Raw genomic sequence first — 21,597 nt, 5'->3', positions numbered from 1 at the left:
GTGGGGGACGATGATTGTTTTGCCCTTGCATGTCTTGTGTGTAACTTGCCAGCTATCAGACCCAAGCCTGAATGTTGTCCAGTCTTGTTTCATATAGGCACAGATTGCTTCTGTTTCTGAAGAGTTCTGAATGGCACTGAATACTGTACAATTGTCAGTGAACATCCCATTTCTGCCCTTACGATGGAGGGAAAGCTGTTAATGAAGTAGCTGAAGATTATTAGGGTCTAGGGCACCATTTGGCAGAATTCCAGCTGTGATGTATTTGGTCTGAAGTGATTGAGCTGCATTGACCACAGCCGTCTTCCTGTATGCTCAGTATAACTCCAGACTGTGGAGAGTTTCCTCCCTGATTCCCATTGACTCGAGTTTTCCTGGGGCTTTTTGATGCCACACTAGGTGAAATGTGGCTTCGATATCAAAGGGTCATTTTTACTTCACCTCTTGAATTCAATTCTTTTGTTCATGTTTTAACCAAGACTGTGTTGTGTCAGGAGCTGAGAGGCCTTGTCAGGAGGACAGACTGCATCAGTGAGCAGATTATTGCTGAGTAAGTGCCACTTGATTGCATTGTCAACAGCAGCTCCCATCACTTTGATGATAGAGAATAGATTGGTGGGGATGGTAATTGACCGATTTGGACTTGTCCTGCTTTTTGCATGCAGGGCTTACTTGATCAATTTTTTTGTACTGCCTGTGTAGATGGCAGTGTTGTAGCTGTATTGGGATAGCTTGGCTAAAATGTAGCCAGTTCTGGGGCAGAAATCCTATCTTCTACTGCCAAAATTTTCTTAGGGCCATTAGCGTGTGCAGAATCAAATGCTTTCAGCACTTTTTGATATTGTATGGAAAACTCAAATTGGCCAAAGACTGGCATCTGTGATTCTGGGAACCTCAGGAAGAGGCTGAAATGGATCATTCACTCAGCACTTTTAGCCGAAGATGGTTGAAACTGCTTCAGCATGTGCTAGGCCATCCCATCATCGAGAATAGGGATATTTTTCAAGGCTCCTCTAGTTAGCTGTTTAAATTTCCACTACTATTTATGGCTGAATGTGCCAGGACAGCAAGGCTGATGTCTACTTCTATTGGTTATGAGATTACTTGGCTCTGTCTATCACATTTAGTATAAGATTACCAGAAAGGTAGCTTCTAAGTACAGGCAGCTCTCTTAAGAAAAGCCTGTATCTGTATAGCGTCTTTCACTTTTTCAGGACATCTCAAAGTTCTTTACAAATAACTAGTTACAAATTTGTGTTACAAGTGTAGGGGAAATGCCAATTGGTGCACAGGAATGAAAAACGTGACGAGTTAAACTTCTCTAGGTGCATGTTGAGAAGTATAGTTCAGGACACTGATTGCAACTCCTCTTTGTTCTTCAAATAATGCCAAGTGATCATTTTCATCCCTTTCAGAGAGCAGATGGGATATCATTTTAATGTTTCATCTAAACACTGGCACCCTAGGCAGTGATAGTACTCCAAAAGCATTTCATAGGTCATAAAGTGCTTTAAGACATCTAATTGTTGTGAAAACACTATAAAAATACAGGTTTTTCTTCTTGCTGACTTTTAGCTTTGTCCCTATCTGACTTTTGAATGACTGGAAGTTTGGAAAGACTGTCCTTGACACCTCAGAGAGGGATAAATCCTAAATCAGAACACCAAGACCCTTTGGTATCAACAACTGGAATAAATCATGTTAATGGTACTTGGATTTTAAACTTTATACACACCCTCTAGCAGGAACGTCCCTGAAGGGGTGTCCTTGTACGCTGTTTCTTGTGAGTCGCCAACAGCTGAATGGGTGTTGAAGGGGTCTCTATATATTGAAGTTGTGCAGTAGCTCATCTAACTACCATTTATCTGCGGTTAAGCAATGTTGGTGCAGAATGTCAGGAAAGAACAGTGCCTGTTGTGTGAACATTTCCCATGTCTCAATTATGTAAAAGAACCCATAGTACAGTTTTTGATTTTATTCATCTAAAATTTAATTGTGTATGGAGGGAACAGCTCGATCTGTTTTCCTAACTGGGTTGAAGTACAGGTGGTGATAACGAATGGTAGCAATTTGAAGCAATTCTGAGAAACTCAAGAAGCAAATAGTGCATCATTAAAAATCTATTGCATTAATTTTTTCTTCCCTGTACATTACAAGATTATTGACTTTGGGTGTTCTGTGATCCTTTAAGTATGGGGTTTCCTGTTGCAGTTTGTCATCACACTTAAAGTATTATTTTTAATGTATCCTTTGACACTGAGTGAACAATGCCAGGGGAGATCTGAAAACACACTTTTTTTATATACCAACAACTTGCATTTTACGGTGCCTTTAACATCACAAACATCCCAAAGTGTTCCACAAAAGTGTTATTAGTCAAAATTGGACACTGAGCCAAAGGAGATAATGGACCAAAAGAGGTAGGTTTTAAGGACCACCTTAAAGGAGATGAAAGTATTCAATGAGCCTGCCCCCAGTGCTCTCCGAGGAACAAGGCCCCAAGAGCTCATGACCATCAGAGAGAAAAAAATTCCTCTTCATCTCAGTTTTAAATGGGTGATTACTGATTTTTAAATTGTGTTCGCTCATTCTGGTCTCTCCCATAAGAATAATCATCCTTTCAGCATCTGCTATGTCAAGTTCCCTCAGGATCTTGTATGTCTCAATAAGATCACCTCATTCTTTTAAACTCCACTGGAAAGAAGCTGAGGCCTGTTCAATCTTGCCTCATAAAATAACCCCTACCCATCTTGCTTATCAGTCGAGTGAGCCTCCTCTGAACTGTCTCTAATGTATGTACAGCCTTTCTTAAATGAGACCAAAATGTTTAGTAAGGGAATTCCAGAGTGTATGGCCCAACCGTGACTGTTGGCAACTGCTGACTGAGTCTGAGCTACAGTCTGAAACTATCAAATATTTTCCAATCTGCAGCAATCAAACTCTGATTGTTCTCATCCTGTGTTTACTCGACACATCTTTGTTGCCTTGAAGGCCAGGTCCTTGAGCAGCACAATAATACTGTTACATTCCAGTCTTCAGCACTCTTGTCCTTACTAACAGCATGACATACTTTCAACACCGTACTTATCAATTGTGTCTCATTTCTGTAGTGGTTCCTCTCCTGATCTGGAATTATGGAAGATGATGAAAACCGGGATCCACAGCAGAACGAGTGCTCAGGGGATGAATCCGAATTGGATCAATGCACTGAATCTTACAGGGAGCGAGGTACCAGAAACAATCTCTTTCTTTATTTCCTCCAATTTCCTGCCCTCCTGAAGGTGCTAATTCCACCAACATCAGTAGCGCTCTGGTACCTTATCCAAATGGGAATTCCACCTGTCTGAGTTAGGATGGTTATTCCTAGTCAACTAATAGATGGAGAGATAGTGGTGAGGAGAGGAAAATAGTGTTAAGAGCAGATGCAGTCCATCCAGTTCTTCAGGTCTGTCTTCTAGTCAATTTGATGACAATTGATTTGTATATTTTGGTATATTTTCAGCTACTAGCCCTGCTGGTCTGGTATCTGTTGTGGTTCGTTCCACTGGAGCCATCTGAGGTCCTTTGGGCAGATTCATTGCCATCAGTTCTCCTGTTTGATATTAGTTTTATTTACTTATTGCAAATGACAAACACTATGTCTTTAGGAGAGGCATGGTTTTCATAACTGGAGTAGGTTTGCTACATAGTACTTAATACATCTGAGTTGCATGAGAGGCCTTTGTAAGATCTTAGGCTATACTTAAGATTAGGTAAACATTACAGTTTGCTACATACACTTAGCACTGACCTGGAACTGAATGGCAATTTGTTCTCCTCTAAATGATCCTTGATACTTTGGAGCTTATCTCATGACATCAGTTAACCCTTTCAGGTGCTAACTGCAATGTACAACAACCTTGATCCACCCACCTTTCCAAACCCTGAGATTTTTGTAAGGTGTGGGTACTATCTTCTAAAGAAGAGCCATAAATTCTGTTTCTCTCTCCGCAGTTGCTGTTAGACCTACTGAGCTTCTCTGTAGCACTTTCTGTTTTATGTTAAAAATCTATCAGTCTCAGTTTAACACTTACAGCTACTCTCCTCCTCCCTCCTGCCCCCAAAGCCATAGCAGTTTTTGGGTGGAGGGAGAGCACTATGAATGATGGGATGCTGGAAAGTACGAGAGATCCTTGTTCTGAATATCTGCAGATCCCTGAAAGTAGCAAAACATGTAGATAAGGTAGTTGGGAAGGCATATGGAATACTGGGCTTTATTAGGCAAAACACAGAATACAAGAGTAAGGAGGTTATACTGAAACTATATAAAATGCTGGTTAGGCTACGAATGGATTGCTGTGTGCAGAGTTCTGATCACTATATAACAGGAAGGATGTGATTGCACTAAAGACATTGAGGGGAGATGTACCAGAATGTTCCTGTGGAGGGTCTGAGCTATGGGGAAAGATTGGATCGGCTGGGGTTGTTTTTTTCTTATAGTCGTGAAGTTTGGGAGTTATACAAGATTATGAGGGACATAGAGCAGATAGGAAGGCACTTTTTTTTCCATCAGTTGAGGTGTCAATAGCCAGGACGCTCAGGTTTAGGGATGAGGTAGAAGGATAAGAGACGAATTGAAGAGAATATTTTTTCACTCAGAAGGTGGTGGGAGTCTGGAAATCACTGCCTCAAAAGGGGTTGAATCAGAAACTCTCATATGAACAGTATTGAGAATTTCACTTGCATTGGAATAGTCCCAGTGGAAGTATTTTATTCACCCTTTGTTTGAAAATGTGCTTTGTACCCCAAGGAATATAAGCCTGTGTTTTTGGCTTTAAAAGAAAAATAAGTTGTTATCACATTTGGCAGACCAGTGGGGATGTACTTGCTGGTGGATATGCAGTAGTGGTTCAGAACCACATGGTGTCAGTGTTTGGTCACAGGGCCATCCATATGATTCTTATTGGGTTTGTTCTGGTGTTATACTGTTCCCTAGGTTCTGTGATGAGCTATGCACCTTTAGAGCTGGTTTCACATTTAGCCCAGATCATACGACAGAATGGAATTTTCTTCGCTCATTGGCTATATGCTTATGCAAAACAAGTTAGGTGTTCGTGATCCAGTTTCAGTTGGCCTTCGTCCATAGCAGAACCTTACCACCTCAGTTGACACCTGCCTGTACCCAGCCTAATTAATTGTAGCCACCTGTTTCCTTTGAGTGCACCATTGGTCCTTTATGGCCTCACTGACCAGTCTGAACCATCCATCTCCTCTTTGGTTTTGCTTTTGTGAAGCATGCGTTTTATTTTTTAAACTGCTTTTTATGAGAAACCCTCAAAAATCCAGAGTCCAAATCCATCCCAGACTTGAATGTTAAGATCTGACAAAACGCTATTGGCCTGAAAAATTGCATCATTTTATTCCTGTCTCCTTGATGATGCTGCCTGACTTGCTGAGCATTTTCTGCATTATTTCCTCTTGTTTCAGATATGTAGGATCCACCGTAGTTTGTTTTTCTTTTGATAATTGCTAGAGAGAGGCTGTATTAACATCTTGTGGATGGTGTAAAGGTTGCCTGGAAGATGATTCCTACTCACTCCTCGATTCCTTGATCTCTTTTATTGATAATTTCTAACCTGTTCAGAGGTAATACTGCACATCTCTGGAGGAGGTGGGTCTTGAACCCAGGCCTTCTGGCTTCGAGGTAGGGATACTATCCCTGGCCATCAGACCCTTTTTTATCAATGGTGCTATGTCTTGCTTCTGAACTTTGTTTCTGAGTTACAAATACTCTTGCCCCAATATTCTCTGTATTGAAATCAAAACTTGCCACCCAGTCTTTGTTCTTTCCAGAACCAGGAAAACCTCACTCACATCAGTCTTTCATTCACTCTGCAGTTTTCTTCATTTTTTTATAGGTTTTTGTTTTTACAATCTATGCATCACAGTTGACTAGTACTTCCTGATTTGTCTCATCACTTCTGCTCTTTCCAATGTCATTGCCATCCTGTCTTATAAGCTTTAATCCTTCAGCTCAATTTCTCAATCAAAAGGAAAGAAATAGCAGTCCCACTGGGTGGAATCACAATAACTTGCATTTATATACAAGCTAAACATAGTAAAACGTTCCAGGCTACTGCACATGTGGACTACTGAGAGATGTGGATAGCTGTCACATTGCGCACTAAAATGCCGCCATAGTTCCAGAGGACCATAGGGCTGCTGCCTCATTAGAGCAAAACAAATAGTGGATTTAACCAGAGGGTCAGTATGCCTCAAGCGAGGGGCAGGGCTAAGAAAGTGAGACCTGGATTGTGACCTCAGCTGCTGTAGGAATTGAACCCGTGCTGTTGGCATCATTCTGCATCGTAAACTAGCCATCCAACCAACTGAGCAAACTGACCCCCAAAATATTGGACATTCCTCTGATGATAGTGTAAAGTACTGGGAGCTCTGCACCACATTTAACCATGCTACCAGTGACCTGGGAATGCTGAACATGCTCAGTTCTCCGGCACTGACATCCTTTGCTGAGATCACTTGATGACTTTTTAGAAACTTCGATTATGCTGGAAACACTCCTGCTGTGTAATCCCATTTGAACTGTAATTACTTTCATTCTCCTCACTCTTGAAATCTACTGCAGGGTGGAGAGGACAAGAGTAGAAGCCTGCTCAGAAGAATCTGTTAATGCTGTTTGTGAGACAGTGCTGAGACCTGAACTGGGCCACAGGGACAATTCCATTCTTGCTGTTCCCTGCTGTAGCACACGAACCGTACACAGTTCATGCAGAGATATACTAACAGACCCTTGGGTGCTGCTCTATGCAACAGTCCCCACTGCATCAACTTTCAGATGGAAATCCACACTCTGAAAACAAGGACCAATATTACAAGGATGCACATACTTCAAGAACAGCTTTCCTATTGTGAAATATTATTCCGTCATGATAAAAATTAAAGAAGTAAACACGGTGTCATTGTTTGTTTGTCAGTATAAAAGCTGAGAGGGAGCATAAAGGTCCTTAAGATGATGAGGATAGACCTATGGATATACAGATATTTGAATTAGGAGCAAGATTAGGCTCTTCAGCTCCTTGAACCTGTTCTGCCATTTGATGAGTTCATGGCTTGTTTGATTGTGGCCTTTACTTTTTTGTCTACTGCCTTTCCTTTAACTCCCTTGCCAGTCAAGAATCTGTCTAAGTTGGTCCTAAAAGTACTCAAAGGCACTGCTTCCACTGTTCCCTGAAGAAAGGAATTTAGCAGACTAGCAACCGGCTGACAGAAAAACAATTCTCATCTCCAATATAGAAGTGGTGGATGTGGGTACAATTACAATATTTAAATGACGTTGGATAAGTACATGAATAGGAAAGGTTTGGAGGGATATGGGCCAGGAGCAGGCAGGTGGGACTGGTTTAGTTTGGCATTATGTTCAGCGTGAACTTGTTGAACTGAAGGGTCTGTTTTCATGCTGTATGACTCTGAGTCTGTAAACTGGAGACAATTTGTACTATGTCTCCTAGTTTCAATCTGTTCCACAAGAGGAAACATGCATTTAGTGTCCATCCTGTCAATTTGGGAACAGATCTTTCTATTTACGGAGAATCCAGATGCCATAAGTAAAAGTCACCAATAGTTCCTGTGCTGAGATAAGGGGAAGCTTCTATCCTAGAGTGTGTACTCACTAATACAGGGAGTATTAGAGACAAATATTATACACGTGTTCAAAAGATTGCTGGGTAAATGCAAGAGAGAAAGGAATAGAAGGGGAAAAATCAACCAAAGAACTGCAAATACTGGAAATCAGAAACAAAAACAGAAATTGCTGGGAAAACTCAGCAGGTCTGGCAGCAGCTACAGAGAGAAAGCAAAGGTAATGTTTTTGAGTCCAGCAACCCTTCCAGCAACCCTTCTTGAGAGCATTAACTCTGCTCTCTGTCCATAGATGTTGCCAGACCTGCTGAGTTTTCCCAGAATTTCCGTTTCTGTTAGAGGAATAGAAGGATATGTTGATAGGGTGGGATGATTAGAGGTGCCTTGGACTATTGGGCCAAATAACCCAGTTTTGTGTCACACGCTCTGTAATAATCTCTTTCATCATAATTCTTTAAATCCTGTCATTCCTTAATCCCCTCACATCAAACCAACTATGTATCTCTTAGAGATAGTAAGAACTGCAGATGCTGGAGTCAGAGATAACACAGTGTGGAGCTGGAGGAACACAGCAGGCCAGGCAGCATCAGGGGAGCAGGAAAGTTGACGTTTCGGGTCGGGATCCTTCTTCAGAAATTCTGAAGAAGGGTCTCGACCCGAAACATCAACTTTCCTGTTCCCCTGATGGTGCCTGGCCTGCTGTGTTCCTTCAGCTCCACACTGTGTTATCTGTGTATCTCTTATATATTTTTAACAGATAGAAAATACTGAAATGCTGCTTCGCTCCACAGACGCAGCCAATTCTGCAGAGGGTTTCCAGGCTTTTCTGCAGCCTCAGTATTTCTTTTATATCTGTACTAGCCTTATTTTTTAAAAAGTTTGTCCGAGCCATAGGAGCAGGATGAGGCCTTTTACCACCTTGAGTCTCTTCCACCCCTCAGTAAGATCTTGAACAATCTGTGACCTAACACCAGATGTCTGCCTTCACCCCATATCACTACATACCATTGGAAATCTGTTGATCTCGGATTTAAAATTAATAATTAATCCTACATCAACTTGTGTATGTGGAAGGGAGTTTCAAAATTGTACAGCATTTATGGTGTACTAGCATTGCTTGCTTTGCTCCTGAAAGTTCTGTCTTCAGTGTTTAGGCCATGTTCCCTAATCCAATATTCCCCAACCAGCGGAAACAGTTTATCTCTATCTCCCCATCAGTTCAGCGGAAATAGTTCCTCTCTAACTACCCTATCTGTTCCCCTTAATAACTTTGATCAAATCTTGCTTTAATCTTCTAAATTTCAATTTGCATTAATCTCTCCTTATCATTAAATAGTTGGAGTTCAGCTATCATTCTGATGAATCTATGCTGCATTACCTCCATGATTCATATTCCTCCTAAAGATGTGGTGTCAGAATTGCACTGTACCACTTCCTTGACTATCTTCCTCAACTTACTACCAATGTCTCCTTCGATTTCTTCAAAATCAAGTTTATAAAAGTAAGCTGTCTCATTATTAGTTATCAGGTGGCCATTGCCCACATTCCTGGTTTGCTTGATGTTGTTTTAAACCATGGCTTTGTTTCCGTGTGTTGCAGGTGCTGAGCAGGTACAGCTGATCCTACAGCCACTGGGGAGGAGCCCACTCGATAAATGGACCGAGTGCAACACTTCGATGCGGGCTAACTGTAGCACCCCGCCGTGTGTGCAGCAAGTTAAGGTAATGTTTAACGTTGTAATGCTGTGCAGTCAGATATCTTGGAGAATTACCGCTATCTCGGGGAGCTGCAGATCTGATGTTCAGTCTGTGATTGAACTTGGCTGGCCATTCTCAGTCAGAAGGTTAGAAAGTTAGACTGGATCTCCTATGGCACTATTTCAAACAAGTGCTGGGATGTACAACCCTGTTTCTATGCCACTGTTGAAATCTCAATTAATATTCATAAAACAGCCTTTTTGGTCTTTATTTCATTGCTGTTTGTGGGATTTGCTTAGCCTTTCACATCTCAAATCACTTGGCATCCAGTGCAGCGGTGTTTGAAGTTAGTCACTGTTAGAATGTTGGGATTAGAGCAGCTAGTTTGAATGCAGCAAGATTCAAGATTAAATAAGACAGTGAGGAGATATTCTATTCTGCTGTTTACTGAGGGATCAACACTTGTTAGGACAGTAAAATGAACTGTTCTTCGAAATAATGCCACAGGGTCTCATACATGCACCTGACAGAGCTTGGTTTAACTTCTCACCTGAACAGCAGTAACTCTAACATTGCAGCTGTCCCTCCGCACTTCAGCTCTGCCACCCTAGACTTTGAGCTGAACTCTCCTGAGAAGGATTGAACCCATACCTTTCTGACTTTGGGACGGGAATGCAATTCAGTGAGCCATAGCAACACTGACCTGATACTGTAGCTAACATATCATTAGTCACAGTAACTTGGTGTGTGTCTGTGTGTGTGTGTGTACTGTCAGACCAGCCTGTGTCAAACAAAAACTGATTTATTTTCCAGAACACTCTGCAGCACTTAAGAGATTTGAATGCAGCCACTCGACAGCCAAATGACTGTGGAAAAACATGTCAACGAGGTACGCATAACCTTTCGCAAAGTGCAAACGAGCTTGAATGCAGTTAAAACCCTTCTATGATCAGGTCTGGGGATGATTATTATCTGAATTATTAGAGGTAGGCATTCAGGGGTGAAACCAGAAAATGCTTCTTCATTCAAAAAGGCTGGTGGAAAACTGGAACTCTCCTGTATGTACAGTATTGATGATGGATTAGTTCAAATCTTGGAGTTAAGATCAATAGATTGGTGTTACACAAAGACACAAAAGGTAATGGAGTTGATGCCCAAGCAACAGGGGCTGAATGGGGCTCTATGTCTGTGAAGGGACATTCCTGTCCAGTGTGTGTGTGATGCTGCTTAACGAGATGTGGGAATCTGCAACTTTTGAAGCTTAATCTAATGGGAGAAGTATTCAGTTTTCAACATAGCTGCCTTGTAACAACCATGTCCTATAGCAGGAATAGCAAATGTAATTAATTAGCGATTGAGGTAGATATTGACACCTGTGTCTTGGTGGAGAAATCTGTAATTTTAATTTCTCATCTGTGTTGTGTGTTAATCTTATTTAATATCTCTAGTTGGAATTACTGCCTTTTTGTGTGGAGTGTTGCTGGCAAGGCCAGCTTTTAATAACAATCCCTAATTGTTCTCCCGTTACCAGTGTCTGGTTTGTGTACATGCTGCTATAGTATGCATTTGAAAGCTCAAAACCCACGTTTGTATGGCTGAGAGCACTCAAGTAAACATTATGTGAAGATGTCATATCCCAACCATTATTCTTCACTACAGTCTAGGTAACAGCACAGCATTAGTGCTGCGGGGCTACATGTTGACTTATTAAAGGTCTATGTGTATAGAAGTGTAAATACACATGCAGTCCCATTGCACCACGCAAACCTGCAGTAAACACCAACAATGTGTTCTGGGATCTCAGATTCTGCCACAGCCCCAGTAATGTTGTAAGCATAAATATGATTCTTCATTAAGCTATCTCTGAGATAGCCCTTATACATTCCTTTGGTGATCTGAAAGGGAAGTGCAAACTGATAGAGCAGTCAAAGAAGAATTGAATTTCTGCTTGAATAGGAACAATTTGCAGGCTTATGACATGGCTAAAATGGGCTGAATGCCCTCACTTGCTATATGACTCTGTTTGTGGCTCCTATTCCCCCAGATTCCAGGAAGCAGAAACAGATTAGAAGGAGGAAGACATGCACACCAGCAGGTTCAAATGCCGTCACTAGGAGCTCACCAGAGATTGCAGTGGCTGGTCTTCACAGTACAACTGGTAATGGGAATCCGGTAAGATATTGGAACTGCCTGTTGCCTATTAATCTATTGTCACATCCTAGAAACATAAGAATTGCTGGATGACAAAAACCATAGTCCCGCATTCTCACTTTCTAATACTCTCATGGTCACATGATACTATGATAACGAATCATTGATTAATCACAGTGATCAGTCTCTGTCAGTGACTGTATGACAGACCCAGAGATGCTGTGAGGACAACCTTCAGTACAAGAGTTTTTCGGGAATGCTAAGTCCAAACTCGCTTATTCTTCCCAAACTCCACTTCCTGTACATTACGTCTTAAATTATTCATGTACTGGATTCCCAAGGCGTTATTTCTGGAAATAAATCTATCCACTTTTGAAACAATCACAGAAAATGCTGGCAAAACTCAACAGTTCTGGCATCATCTGTGGAGAGAGAAGCAGTTAACCTTTCCAGTCTGATATGACTCTCGTTCAGATTTCCAGCGTCTGCAGGATTGCACTTTTATCCAGTTTTGTGTTTAACACTGTCTGCTTCCACCATCATTGAGGCTGTGCTATGGATTGACCTCCTGTACTCTTTACTGTTCCTTTTTCCAATGAAGGAGAAGGAAGTGGTGTCTGTTTTACTGTCCCACCTCACCAGTGCACTGCAACATATCGGATCCACATATGGAGCCACTTTCCGAACACGGCTGAATCCAGAACCTGAGCCTGTTGCAGATACGGGAGCCTCTTATTTGTAAGAATCACATTTCTTCTCTCGTTATTGCTGAGTTATATGCTACTACCTCTTTTCCCTTATGCATACACTTGTTAAGCAAAGGAAGAATCAAAGAACTTGCGTTTCTTTAGTGCCTTTCTCAACGTAAGAGCAAGAGTAGGCCATTCAACCTTTTGAGCCCAATCCACCATGCAACATGTTCCTAAGCTATTTACAGCGTAGTTTATCTTGAGTCAGTTGCTGTTGTCATTTTGGGTACAAAGCCAGTTTGCACACAGCCAGTGCTAATAAACAATAGTGAGACAATTATCAGACCATCTTCTTTTTCATATTATTGGTTATAGAGTTATATAGCACGGAAACAGACCCTTTGGTCCAACCAGTCCATGCCAACCATAATCCCAAATTAAACTAGTCCCACCTGCCCGCACTTGGCCCATATCCCTGTAAACATTTCTTATTAATGTTCTTATCTAAATGTCTTTTAAACGTTGGATCTGTACTAGCGTCCACCACTTCTCTGGAAGCTCATTCCACACACAAACCACTCTCTGTGTAAAAAAGTTGCCCTTTGTGTCTTTTTTAAATCTTTTTCCTCTCAACTTAAAAATATGCCCCTAGTTTTGAAATCCCCCCATCCCTAGGGAATAGGCACCTATCATTCACCTTATCTATATCCCGCATGATTTTATAAACACCTATACGGTCACCTCCCAATCTCAGTCCTAGCCTATCCAGCCTCTCCTTATAGCTCAAACCCTCCATTCCCAGCAACATCCTGGTAAATCTCTTCTGAACCCTCTCCAGCTTAATAATATCCTTCCTATAACAGAGAGACCAGAACTGGACACAGAATCCAGTATCCACCAATGTCCTGAGCAACAGGGGGAAGATCAGTATTGGCAGCCATGCCTTCAGCTGCCTGGTGATCATGGGATCTTGTATTCCACCTGGGAGAGCTGTTCAGTGTCACATTCAAAGACAGCAGGTCTCACAAGTGCAGTAAACCCTCCTTACTGGACTGAGGTTCATACATTGATTTTGTCCTGTATTCCCTTGAGTGGGGAGTTGAACCCACAACTCCTGAAACTAAGAAGTGAGAATGCTGCCCAGTAAAGCCACAACTGCAATGACTCATATTTATATAGCACCTATAACCCAGTAAATCTAGTGTTTCACAGCAGTTACATAAAGAGATAGTTGGACGTTTGGAAGATGTAAATTTCAGAAATATATGCACGATGCTTATGACCTAGGCATGGCCATCAGTGGTGAAGTGATGAAGATCAAAAGGCCAGATTTAGAGGAGTGCAGTGATAAAGCTGTATGAAAGATTACAGAGATAGTGAGGGAAGGAATCTATAGAGAATCTATATAAACAAACTGCCCTCACTTCAGCACAGTGACTGACTATTTCACCTCAAATTCTTTGGAGTAACTGCTGTAGGAGATAGAAAAAATGCCACTGATGTGTGTAAGCTGATTAAAGGATTTGATCAGGGTACATAAAGTTTACTTTCTCTGGTGGGGGCGTCCAAAACAAGGGCACATAATCTTCAAACAAGGGCCAAGTAGTTCAGGAGCGATGTCAGGAGGCAAAAGTTCACACAATGGGGAGTGGAAATCTGGAACTCTCTTCCCCCTCCTCTCCTAAAAAAATATCTTTCTACGTTGGAAACAAATTGTACATTTCAGAATTGGGCTTGATAGATTTTTGTTCTGCAAAATTTTGGATGTTTTGGAATCGAGGTTAGATGGGGTTAAGGTGCCAATCAACCACAACATAATGAGATAGCAGAATACGCTATAGCTGGAATCTTTTCTGATCCTATAATCCTACAGTTGCACTCCTCTAATTCAGGCCTTGTGAAATCGTCACATTTCATCACCTCCCTGGCAGCTGTGCCTTCAGTTGTCTCGGTCTTACTTCAATTTCCTTCTTTAAAATGTTTCTGAAAACTCCCTCTTCCATCTGACCTATCTCTCTGCATAACTGCTGCAAAGCAGCTTGGCGTGTTTTGTTAGGTTAAAGGTCCTATACAAACGCATCTTGCTGTCATGGGCCGAATGCTTGCATTCTATTACTGTGTAAGTGCACAGTTCCACGTTGGATATTTCCCGAATACACTGCATCATTAGAGAAATGGCACTTGTCATTTTTTATTAGGCAACATGGTGCAAGGTCAGGAGCTCCTTGACTGTGAGTAAATTTTATTGGTTAAGTTGGTGGTCTTTGTTTCCGTGAGGTTGAACTTAGCTCCAGTAGGAGTTATCTGCAGTTCCTACTATCTCTGGAGTTCTTTAACGTCTGCATTGGTGTGTGTCCTAGTAGCAGGTTGGAGTCGGAAAGCACAGAGGCCACGAGCGACCTGCAAGAGGATGGCATCTCCAGTCTTGGGATCCGCGTTGTACATCACCCAGGGTTTACGCTTAAGAAAGATCGAGCCTGGAGATACAAAAAGTCAGGTGGGGAAAGGCCTTTCTTCTTTCCTTTCCACCGCCCCCCACCCCACTGCAAAGGAAATGACTCAGGGTGATTGACACCTGTCATTGGGTTGTATCACTCTGAGTTGATGCACTGTGATATCTTTCAGGTAGACCAGCAAAGTGTGTTGCACCACACACATGCTACCCTCAAGGTGTGAATGTTGCTGTTCAGCATTGAATTATTTGTTGTACTGTAATATTGGCAGGGGGAGGTGTACAGAATTACATGGAATTTACATCACAGAAACAAGCCATTTGGCCCAACCAGTCTATGCTAGCACTTATGCTGTATGTAAGCCTGCTCCAACTTATTTCGTGTCAGCGTAGTTTATCCTTTTATTCCTTTTCTGTTTGTCCAGCTTCCCTTTGAAACCATTCACACTTCTCATCTCAACCATACCATGGTTCTCTGCATTGTCCCTTCCCCACTCACTACACATGGTGTTGTCTGTTAATTTGACATTTACATGCTGAAGATGACCCTGTGCAAATAAATAGGCTCCACAGAGCTATTATAGTCACAACATATATCAGGCTAGTTTCTGTACCATAAGTTTTACGTGGACTATATTTAGTTAAGTATCGTGGAAATCTACATTTAAAAAAATTTAATATTATTTTAATATTATTCCTCCTGTATAATCATGTAACAGAAGGCAAATATTTTCTAGTGTTAAACTATATGGTTCAAGAAAGACCTCAATTCAATTCTTGGTCTCCACTGAGATGGCTGTTTTCAACCAAAGTGTGCAGTCAGAAGATTTCATTTGACTTCAAAGTCTCTGGGCTAGGTGTTTTACCATCTAATAATTCCAACAGCAAATGATGTGTTTGGTGCCTTCTGGTGAGGGTGAAATTAAGTGCTCTCTGTGGTCAAATAGATCACCAACATTCACTTCCTTGGTTCTCACACAAAGTCTGACATCTTCGTTAAGGATCTGGACTATGACCATGCAGTTGCAGACAAGTAGAAATCACCCTCTACAGGAAAAAAAAGAGGGGAGGGCATTGCATGTAAGTAAAGAGATGGCTTCTGATGAGTCAGTTGCTGATGTATGTTTTGCGTTTCTCCTTGCAGTGTCTGCCAGCCTTCCGTCTTCATCACAGAGGGTACCATTTCACAGCATCTTGGGAGAAACTTTACCTTACAGAGATTGCTTATGCAGTGGTGGTCTGTCCAGCATAAGAGACAATGCAACCCCATCTGTGGAGTCCCATGACGTTAAAAAGACAAACAAAGGATTGCATTTATTGGATCGATATATGTTGTCACCAGCATCCTTGGAACTTTTGAGACCAGGCTTGCTGAGGAACATGAGCAGCCTAGAGGAAACTGAAACTTTGGGGATCTCTAGAATGAGAAACACAGAACTAAGGACAGAGACAGGTAGTCAGCCAGTGACTAAAGACTTCAGAACCCCAGTTTTCTCCCCAGATAAGGATTTGGGAATGAAGAGAAAACTGGATCTGTTGGACGTGGAGCTCAACTGTCTATCTCAGAGAAGCAGTGGGCTTGGTGAAATTGCAAATCCTAGCACAGATCAAAAATCGTCAGACTCTCCTTTAAAAAGGCTAGTGGGTGATTCCCAGAGCTCTCAATGCTCTGAAGGAGCCTACTGGGGCCTGGTTCTTGGGAATGGCAGTGGTATTTCAAATGGTCAACAAAGACCATTGAATGGAGGTGGGTGCTCCAACTCAGGGAACCAATCAAGTTCATCAAGTGTGTCTCAAACATGTCCGGAAAAGGCTGAATCCAGCTCTGTCCCTTGCCAGCAGAACGTTACAAATCGGATTACTTGTTCCGACGGTCGATTGGGGCCCGATACGTATGACCCATTCAGTCCAACTGATGAGGAGAACGTCAATGGAGAGTTTATGGGTGGTGACTTTTCCCCAAAAGACAGGATTGAATTGGATGACGGTGAGGAGGAAGCTGAGGAAGAGGAAGAGGATGAGGAGAAATACGACCCTTTTGATCCCACAGGGTCCATTGCAAGTTCTAACAATTTAAGCCCATTAGGAGATGATTCAGAAGGTGAGCTGAAAATTGTTAGCGATGCGGGACTAACTGAAGAAGAGGATTGTGAGAGTCCTGAGTACGAAGAAGATCAGTCACCAGAATCAACAACGTGTGCTCTGTCAGACGTGGAACTGCAGATTGACTGTGGGAATGTGGTCAAATCCAGTCTAGAACCTGACCTCTACAGCTCCCCCGAGTACAGAGATTTGGAATCTGAACTCCAGACAGGTTTTGCAGAAGGGTTAAGCTGTGCGATCAAAAATGAATTTGAAAGTGACTCCAAACTGCAGATCAATGTTCAGCTGGACTCTGTCTCTCAACAAGAAATTGAATCTATTGACTCAGAAAATGATATTCAGTCTCAAAACGAACTGGCTAGAGAGGGAACTAGCGATGCAATGTTTGAAGATGAGGAGCCATTGCTGTCACCAGTTGGAATTGATTATAGTTTAATGCAGAGTCCGGATCCCAATTTACAAATTGAGAATGAAACATTGAAGCTTTCCTTGAAATCGACGCAGAAAGAAGTCTTAGTCTGCTCCTTGCAGGAGGGAGACCTTTGGAAAAATGAACACACAAAAGAACTGGGTCTTGAAGCAAAGACCATTTCTGGCCCCTTGGAAACAGCTAAACAAGAAACAGGTGCAGATTCACTCGGTGCCCCCAGGTATCAGAAAAACTCTGAAAGGACCATCTCTGAGCCACTGGAATCGCTGGAATCCCAGAGCCGGTTAAAGGCAAAATCAGGCTCAAGCAGCCGTGTCACATCCAAGTCTGCATCGAGGCAGCGGTCAAGAACTGAAGTGGTTCGGAAGGATAAATCTGATTCCAAAGTGCATTCAAAGGCGGAGCACAAAAGTAAGTCTGCTTCTGCCTCCAGGTATCACCACAAATCCCGCCGTACTGTTGAAAGAAAAGACAACCTTGTTTTCACGGTGAATGTTTCCAAATGGCCAGAGGATGCACGTAAATACGAAGACTCTGAAATCGAAGAAGGCGAGATCGTGCAGCAAGATGAAGAGAACTTCAGCCCTGCTAGAACCTTTCGCAGTCGCGGACGAATCTTTGAGCGTCTGAGGGGAGTTGAAGGAGATGATTTTATATCTCTGCACGCCGATTCTGATGAAGGGGCACTGCAGATAGATCTGGGCGAGAACTCAGCAGACGGAGGGCGCAAGAAAGTGGATCAGCGAAGAAAAGTGACAAACCAGCAGAGGGAGAGGTATGTGAAACAGTCCAGGTCGCCAGCAGAGTCCAAGACCCAGTCTGGGTCGCATTCAGAATCCAGCTCCCGCAGCCGGAAAAAGCACAAGAGAGAGCACAAAAAGGCTCGGTCAAAAGATCGAAAACGATCCAGGTCCCATTCGAGGGAACGTAAAAGATCCTCATCTAGAAACAGGTTGCGAATCCATCGCAAAAAATCCAGATCCAGATCCAGATCCTGGGAGCGAAGGAGGTCAAATTCCAGGTCACGCCATAAGGTATCTCGGTCTCGGACACGTTCTAGAGAGCATCGTAGATCGAGATCGTGGTCACCGTCCAACAGCACTAGCGTATCAGCGATCGGGTCTCTGAGGGCTTCAGCTGAGAGGTGGAAAAGCCGTGTGCCCCAGTCAAAGGAGAGCGGGTCATTCCATCGTTCCCGGTCAAGCAGCAAGTCAAGAAAGGAAAGGAGGAAGAAAGAGAAACACCGGGAACCGGAAGCAGTGAAACGCCGGAGGCAGTCCAGGTCCAGATCCAAAGAGCGGTCACAGAGGGAGAAGAGAGCACTTAGCCCTTCTCCAAGAAGATCAAAAGAAAGGAACGAGAAAGAGAAGGACAGAAGTAGAGAGAGAAACCCCCCAAGTGAAAAGAAACACGAGAAGACTGCAAAAGGAAGGCGGGACAGCAGAATTGTGGTTCCCCCCTCCATTCAAGAACTAAACGATGATGATATCTTAATTAAAGCTCGCTCAATTACCAGGACCATTACTGTGAATCCAGGTGAGTCTTTAGAAGACCAAGAAGATCCAATGGAGGTGGCAGCTCTGTCTCCAAACCGGGAAGCCATGTACGACTCAGACGAGTTGGGCTTTGAGAACAGTTTCTCTGATGTTGAGGCTGGGGACCACGTGCAGGAGAGCAGGGTTCCTGGAAAGGGGCAAGGGAGCAAGAACGAGAGGCGCAGCAGTCACGAAAAAAGCCATCGAACAGGAGACCCTGGTACAAAACTCCTCAAAGTCAAAGACCGAAAGCGAGCTCATGCAGATGAGAAGTCGGGCAAGGAGAAGCGAAGGAAAAAGCTGACTGACGGGCAAAAGGGGACAACAGGGTCGGATAGCTTGAAGGCAGAGAAGAAGGGGAAAGAGCATTTGATTGGCGGCCAGTCTGGGAAAAAGGTCAAATCTGTGCCCAAGGAAAGCAAACAGGTGCCGAGGAAAGTGAAGCTCCAATCCAAAGTAGCTGTTCTAATCCGAGACGGGGTGAGTTGCGCTGCCTCAATGAAGGATGACCGTGGGAAAGGGGGAGGCTTGATTGGCGTGAAATTCAGCCGCGATAGGGAGAGCAGATCGCCATTCATGAAGACCGAGGACCAGATCCATGACTCAAAGCCTGGCCGGCACCGAATTGACAGCTCGGAGAGCAAAGGCATGGCCTCGCGAGCGCCAAAGGGAAAGGCCGTGACCAAGCCCCGTTCCACGGCCAAGAAAACAAAAGCAGCTGGCACCAAGGTGAAGGGCTCCGGGAAGAAGAAGAAGGAAGCCAAGCCGAAAACGGCACTGAAGAAGGCAGCGACTCTCAGTGGCAGCAGTAGCAGCAGCAAAGAGTCCAGTCCCTTCAGGATCAAGGAAGAGCTGTCGTGGTCTTCGTCAGAGAAGTCTGACGACAAGGTCAACCTCCCGAGCCCGACAAAGGACACGGTGGAGCAGGGGCTGTCTCCCCTCTCTCAGATCTCAGAGAGTGTCCCCCAGCCCTTGGAGGCTGCCTTCACACCAAAGGAGCCAACTGTCCACCAGCCCCCTCCCCCACCCCCTCCGCAGCAACAGAAGGACTATCACGAGCACAGCGACACTTCGAAGGTCAATGGAGACAAGCCGAGAGCACCGAGCAAACCATTGTCGTGGGATCTCCAAACCGGTGGAGGAATGTTAGCACGTAAGTGATCTTTGCATAGTCTAGGTGAGGAGTCCTAATGAAGTCTGTCTTTGACCATGTGCCACACAAAACCAAGCTGAATGATCCTGTGTTTCAGACTGACGTGCAAGCATTTCTGGTTGAACTGAAAATGAATCCAGTGTTAGAAAAGGAACCATTCTTAAGATCAGTGGTTTTTTTTCATTCCTCTCACTGATGTCTCCTCAAGGTATTATTTCAGCCTGGCATGAGGTTTAACCCGCCAAAGGTGGTGTCTGATGTCTCCATCGAGTGATTGTTTTTGGGAAAGTCTCCCAGTCAGATTTCTTTGGGTTTGTCTCACTCAGTTGCAATGCTTTGTTTGCATGTGCCTGGGTAGGCCTCATCTCCTGTTGCATGCAAGTTATCTTCTGGACATCTCACTTTAGTGGCAGTCAGAAGCATTGAGTTAAAAGGACTCCAAAGACCAGGCACATTGGCAGGAAGTCATGGACGTGAGTGTGGGAGGCAACTGTACTGGCCGTGGCCAGTACCTGCAGAGTGTACATCAGTGAGCTGGACAATTCCATCCGTATCTGGTCAGGTAGAGCTCCAAGATAGAGCAATGGACCATTGAGATGGATTGTTATCTGTAGGTTGTATCACAGTTGATATTTTATTTTCCCAAGATCAGTTCATTCTGCAAATTGCTAATAACATGGCATTTGTGGGTTTTTTTTGATGCCTACGTTTGTATTTGCAGGTCACTTGGCATGAGAAATTAAACACTCCCCTTTGGGAGGGGAAAGAGATAGGACGATCAACATGCTGACACACACACACACACACACACACACACAATGGACTGAATGGTCACTTTTTTTAATATAAAATCAAATGGAGGTCAGAGACGGGAAGCACCTTTATTTTAATTAACCTGTTTGGGCATTGTCCATTCCTGAGGTGGGACTTGAATCTGGACCCTCTGGTCCAAAGATCACTGTGCCACAAGACCCTGATGTGTGTGTGTGTTATGTACAATAATAAACAGCCTGATTTTTTAACTGTTGAGACATATGTTGAGCAGAGCTACAACATGTGAGATGAATGTCTAACTTGAGGAGCCACTTCCAACATTGATCACCATACTGACTTGTGCCTCCTGCTGCCACCACCAGAAGAAATTTATATTCACTTGTTTAATTGCTCAGAATAATAGAAGAAAGTAGTGCAGAAGGTGGCCATTTGGCCCATTGTGCTAGGTTGGCTTTTTGGTAGAGATATCAAGTTCGTCCTACTTCATATGCCCTTTCCTCAGCAATTTCTTCTCCCTTCAAGTATTTAACCAGTTACCTTTTGAGCCAAGGTTATCCTTTGTCTCTCTATCTCTGCTCAGTGCAGCCCCACTGGGAATTCCAGTCTAGGGAAATGGGGCAAGGAAAAAGTGGTCAAACTTTGCCCAAATCCCTGCATGCTGTGGAGAGCAGCCAGAGTACGTGTGAAAGTTCTGTTGCCCCAGTTATGTATTGCCTGCAGTCTCTGCCGATAGTCCTGCTGTTGGTTATTCAGTTCTGAGACTGCCATTTGTGCCTTGAACAGTATAATTTTGGAACATGATCCTTGTGTTTTGGTTCTTAGTTACTGCACTGCTGTTCAAGATGGAGGAAGCCAATCGAGCAAAGGCCCAGGATTCTATTCAAGCAATCACCCAGGTAATGTCGCTGTAACTGACAGCTCCAAATATTTTGCATCCAGGTTCTCTGATGAGTGACACAGCAGTTAATTCTGAAT

General features: G+C 43.3%; 1 protein-coding gene across 4 annotated transcripts in view; it reads left to right on the top strand.

The window, feature by feature from the left end:
* scaf1 (SR-related CTD-associated factor 1) overlaps nt 1–21,597 on the top strand; it is a 40,005-nt gene that overhangs the window by 9,583 nt on the left and 8,825 nt on the right. For 2 of the 4 annotated variants that reach the window (XM_020521945.2, XM_020521944.2), the window contains exons 2-9: nt 3,111–3,228; nt 9,238–9,359; nt 10,149–10,224; nt 11,380–11,507; nt 12,088–12,224; nt 14,536–14,672; nt 15,772–19,848; nt 21,445–21,518. In XM_020521945.2, the coding sequence (XP_020377534.1) occupies nt 3,135–3,228; nt 9,238–9,359; nt 10,149–10,224; nt 11,380–11,507; nt 12,088–12,224; nt 14,536–14,672; nt 15,772–19,848; nt 21,445–21,518 (4,845 nt within the window). In that variant the 5' untranslated portion in view covers nt 3,111–3,134. The remainder of the gene's footprint in view (nt 1–3,110; nt 3,229–9,237; nt 9,360–10,148; nt 10,225–11,379; nt 11,508–12,087; nt 12,225–14,535; nt 14,673–15,771; nt 19,849–21,444; nt 21,519–21,597) is intronic. The other 2 variants (XM_020521946.2, XM_048617431.1) reach the window with 2 other exon arrangements.

Source organism: Rhincodon typus, chromosome 37, assembly GCF_021869965.1.
Source record: "Rhincodon typus isolate 14 chromosome 37, sRhiTyp1.1, whole genome shotgun sequence".
NCBI lineage: Eukaryota > Metazoa > Chordata > Chondrichthyes > Orectolobiformes > Rhincodontidae > Rhincodon > Rhincodon typus.
This window is presented reverse-complemented; position numbering and strand designations above follow the sequence as displayed.